Source organism: Crocuta crocuta, unplaced genomic scaffold (genome assembly GCF_008692635.1).
Source record: "Crocuta crocuta isolate KB4526 unplaced genomic scaffold, BGI_CrCroc_1.0 scaffold110, whole genome shotgun sequence".
Lineage (NCBI taxonomy): Eukaryota > Metazoa > Chordata > Mammalia > Carnivora > Hyaenidae > Crocuta > Crocuta crocuta.
In genome coordinates this window covers 1,189,554-1,194,258 of record NW_027527386.1, presented here as the reverse complement: position 1 = coordinate 1,194,258, position 4,705 = coordinate 1,189,554, and the positions used below count along the sequence as shown (strand labels likewise).

Below are 4,705 nucleotides of genomic sequence, written 5' to 3'. Positions count from 1 at the left end.
GGCCAGGCCAGACCCCCCCCCGCCCCGATTCTCACAAAAGCCAAGACAAGGGAGCACAGGGAGGGAGAGGGCGAGAGGGCAGGGGGCGCAGCCAGGAGGACTCGGCTGCCAGGCCCCAAAGTGAAGCCACACGTTAAGGGGAGAAGAGTGAGAAAAGCGGAGAACTGCTACCACGAAGGCCGCTGGGCACAGAGAAAACCCTGGAGGAACAAGTAACCGCAGACGCCCCAGAGCGAGCCTTCCTTCCTCACCCCTTCCCTCCGAGGAGGCCGCGTTTACCAAGGACAGGGTCCTCCTGGGCAGAGCCAGGGAGCTGCGGGCCAGAAGGCCAGGCACGGGCAGAGGGCCCACGGTACTCGGCCTGCCACCAGCTCTCATGTCACCAGTCCCTGTCTCCCGGAAGCCGAGGGCGGGGAGGAAGGGACAGGGTATGCGCCCCTGCATCCCGAAAGGAGCCGCTGCCACTCCTGCCCGTCCTCAGCCAGGCTCCGAAGCCAGCGGGAGCCAGTCGGAAACAAAAGACCCCGAAACGGGGTTTTTACTTTCCGAAGCTACACGTGCAGACACCAGAACCACACGTGTCAGGGAAGCAAATACAGCACGACGGATGGGAGCAGTTGCTACGTGTTCTCCCAACACCACGACGTGAGGCTCTCGTTCTGCCGAGCAGTGCATGAGGGAAAATGACAAGGGACCTCTGGGCGGAAAATGGCAGAAAGCGAAACCGGGAACGACAGGCCTACTTCTGTGCACTGTCCCCTTAACGAAAAGAGGGGTGCGTGGCAAAGGAGGTCTCGTGGACGAGGCCGCCTGAGAACGCCACTCCTCGGGGTAACGTCTGCGACTAAAGCGCCCCATCCCTGGTCGCATCTTCGATCTTACTTGCGGGGGTTCAGCAGCGAAGACCGTGGCCTCAACGCTGGAGCCCCTCGCACCAAAGCCGCCCGCGGGTGCGCTGCCTACACAGGCCGGGGTCACTGGGCGCCAGGGGCGGTGCTGCTGGCCAGACACCAGCTCCACTGACCGTCCTGCCGAGGCCGAAGCCGCCCCTGGCCCTCATCTCCGGGGAAGCACGAGGCAGGAGTCAAGCCCGGGCCGGGCAGGAGACTCGCTCAGGCAGAAAGGCCGAGCGCCCCCGAGGGGACCGCGAGCCCGCCAGGTCCCACTCACCGCCGCCTCTCCGTCTCTCGGATCTCCCGTTCCCGCTGCCTCTGGCGCTCGCGCTCCCTTTGCTCTTTGATTTTATCAAATGACAAGATGTCTCTCTTCTCTTTGCTTTCCGACTTGCGATCCTGACTCTTGGAGCTCTGTTTACCAAAATCGGTTTGTTAACATGAGAAAAATGCAGCAAACGCACAGTGAAAGTTCTAGTTACATATCTGGGGCAGACGAAAAAGCTTCTCTTCCACATGGTTTCCGGGAAGGACCGGCAGGCAGCTCGGTTCACCCATAGGCGCCGCTGCTCACTCCAGAGTGCGGCTTTCACACGCCGCCAACACGGGGTGTCACGGAAGGAAGGGGGAAGACAGCCCACAGACCCTAGAGGCAGAGCCCAGGATGCGGGGTAGTCTGGGACGAGGCCTCGGGAGCCACGGGGCACGTGCACGCTGCACACACAGCTGTGTGACGGGCCACACTTCTCAGCCGCTGACTTGGGCAGGCGGCCTTTGAACAGAACAGGCTGAGGGTGCTTTCCCATAGAAGAGCACTCCTAGTTGGCTCCAGAGTATTCATGGGCAGCTTCCATGCCACTCTCATGTCCAGACAGGGCTCAGAACACAAATCCCCCACCCCCATTCCCTCCTGAGGCCCTCAGGGGCTGGGACGCCCGTGCTGGCCACGATCACTGTCCCAGGAGGCTTTTATGGCTCGGAACGCGGGGCCTCCTGCAGACCCACAGCTCCCAGTCTCTAGGGAAGGGGCCTGGGAGACATTTAAAAGGATTTTCCTTGGCTTATTTTCTTAATTACCTCGTGGGTGGTGGGAGTGGGGGAGCAACCCGAAAGACAGGCAAGCAGAAGTTTTGAATAGAAATTTTACAAAACATAAACAAAACCAAAAGACAAAAAACAAGGAGGGGGGAACACAGGACAATCTCATCACAGAAAGACCCACAGCTCAAAACACCATGATGATCCCTTTCCTCCAGATGATCGGCAAAGTGAGCAGGGTCTGATCACGGGCACTGCAGGACGGCAGCAGGACAGACACCCCAACTGTCCAGGTGAGGGCAACCTTGGGCAGAGGCCGGCGTGGCGCTGGTGTCTCAGAGTCGGAGCCCTGCGCTCACCCCTCCCACGTACAAGCAGCCGGGGCACGGGATGCCACCATGGACTGGCTGTAGCGTGTCCTGCTGCCTTCCGGAAGACTGCTCTGCCAACAGCCATCACGAATGACGTCCGTGCCCATCTGCACCTAGAAGCCCCCAGTCTGCCAAGGGGTGTGCACACACACGTCCTGCCACAGCCGTGCTCAGCAGGGGACCAGAGACAGCCAAGTGTCTGTAACCACGGGCCTGGCCAAAACGATCATAGCGTGGCCGTAAACACAGCTCTGAAAAGAAAAAGGACACTGTGTACCCTGGATGGCTCTCAAGGGCGCCACGCAGCGGTCACGTGTTGCACGATCCTGTTTGTATACATTCTAGAGATGGAAAACAGCTGCTTTTCCCCGGGCTGGGGGTGTGGCCGTGAGGAGATCTCCGTGGTGACGGGCTAGTCATGTATGGAGGGCTAGTCGCGTACGGACAGTGGCGGTATTCCCCGGGGGTCCACACCAGGAACAGAAAAGTCCTAGTACTATACACAACCACGCTGGATACCAATGTCACCACCCTGGCTTCGATTCTGTGCTACAGGGACACAAAAGGAAATTGCTGGGGGAAGGGCACACAGGACCACTATACTATTTGTGCAACTTCCTACGAAGCTACAATTATTTCGAAATCCAGCATACATGCCGGGTACTTAGCTGGTGAGTGTCTGACTCTCAATATCCTCTCGGTTATGAGATCGAGCCCCGCATCAGGCTCTGCGCTGAGCACGGAGCCAGCTTGAGAGTCTCTTTGTCCTTTCCCCACTCGCACTCTCTCTCTCAAAAAGACAAGAAAGGAAGTGTGAGGAGTCCGTGTGAAAGCAAAGAGGCTTCTGTTCTACATGTGTTGTCACTCCCTGAACCACCTGAACGTTCTCATCATGCGTAGGTTACTATTTATTTTTCTAGCCTCAGAGTGATCTACGTGGTGCGGTTATGGTTTATTCGCCTCAGCACCACAAAGTGTTCTCAGATGAATACCGCAAGCTTGGAATTCAGGAGGAGGCCGGCCCTCCTCAGGAACGGTGTAGCTAGAACCTTCAGCTGGGTGGCAGAGGAGTTTGCTTTTCAGAGTGGAAAAAACGAAACAGGAGTCACTAGCTTGTCCAGCCGTGTGCGCCACGGAGATGGAGGTCTGCCCTCTGACAGTGGGAGTCATTTTCCAGTGGACCCTCTTCTCTCCGTTAACGTCACAGAAGATGAAGCAATGGCCTGAAGAGATGAATCAACTCCCACTAGGCTAACCAAAGAGCAGAACCTGCCTTCTGACTTCAACAGCCTGGGTCCTGCCCATCTACCCAGTGGCCAGCTTTCTGGGAATCAGTTCTTCTTCTAGAAGGTGGTGTAACCCGACAAAGAATTGGCCAACAGTGAACACATGATGGGAAGTAAAAGCCTTCAGTGTTCTTCTGAAACTAGCTCTAGAACCTCACTTTGTGTCTGTACAGACCATCCAACAGCTAATAACACGCCTTCGGAACACATCAAAGGACTCTTACAATGTTAAAGGCGAAACAATGCTGTTTTCGTTACGTAAACCAAAGTGGTTGTTAAATACTCTCGACTCAAATCACTCGGACCTGAGATGGCGGAAGCAATACTTACTCTCTCTTTTGACCTGCTTGTGGTTTTCACGCTAATGACAGGCTCTCCTTTCGATTTATCCATCACGACAGTCCGCTCCATTCCTCTGCTTCCTTCAGGAAAAAAACAGCCGTCTATGACACCCTGCTGAGGTCCCTGCTTCCAAGGAGCAGGCAGCACGCGGGCTAACTGGCGGTCCTCCAGGCCCCCTCGAGGGACTGACACGAACCTCTGGAACCCCTGTGCCCCCTCCTCCTGCCTGTTGTGACACGAAGCACGCGCCACCAACACGAGGCAGCTGGCGCACCTCGATGGTCTCTGCTCACCTGGAATGAAGAGGCTGGGATTTCCTCACATCTGGCAACATAAACCTCAGCTAAGGTGCGTTCTGCCGTGCAAACACTTCCAACCCCCAAGCTGCCTTTACCCTCGCGCTAAATGCCAGCGGCTCCAGGGTAACTGATTTCGATTTTTATCCCTCCTCCACATCCTGGAACGCTCAGCAGAATTCAGGCCCTCGTGCTCCCAATCGGATGTGGGGCTTCCCGTCATTCAGCCACAGCAATAAAGGCCTCCAGAGTCCTTCCCCTCAACAACACAATAACCAGCCTCTAACCACCAGGACTATCACCGATTTGGGGAGATTTGCAATACGTGAGCAACAGTTTAAAAACGTGTTCCTCACGAGACCGCCGGTGAATTACACCAAACGCTGAGATCTAATTTGCAATGCGCCGTACCCAGTTCCAATGCTCCAGATGGCTGAGTTTTGTTTTATGGGGGGGGGGGGGGGGGGGGGCGCGGGGGG

General features: G+C 56.6%; 1 protein-coding gene across 1 annotated transcript in view; it reads right to left on the bottom strand.

The window, feature by feature from the left end:
* SAFB2 (scaffold attachment factor B2) overlaps positions 1–4,705 on the bottom strand; it is a 33,412-nt gene that overhangs the window by 6,108 nt on the left and 22,599 nt on the right. The window contains exons 13-14 of the mRNA XM_077751159.1: positions 3,919–4,010; positions 1,171–1,307 (exon numbers count right to left, since the gene is read on the bottom strand). Coding sequence (XP_077607285.1) covers positions 1,171–1,307; positions 3,919–4,010 — 229 coding nt within the window. The remainder of the gene's footprint in view (positions 1–1,170; positions 1,308–3,918; positions 4,011–4,705) is intronic.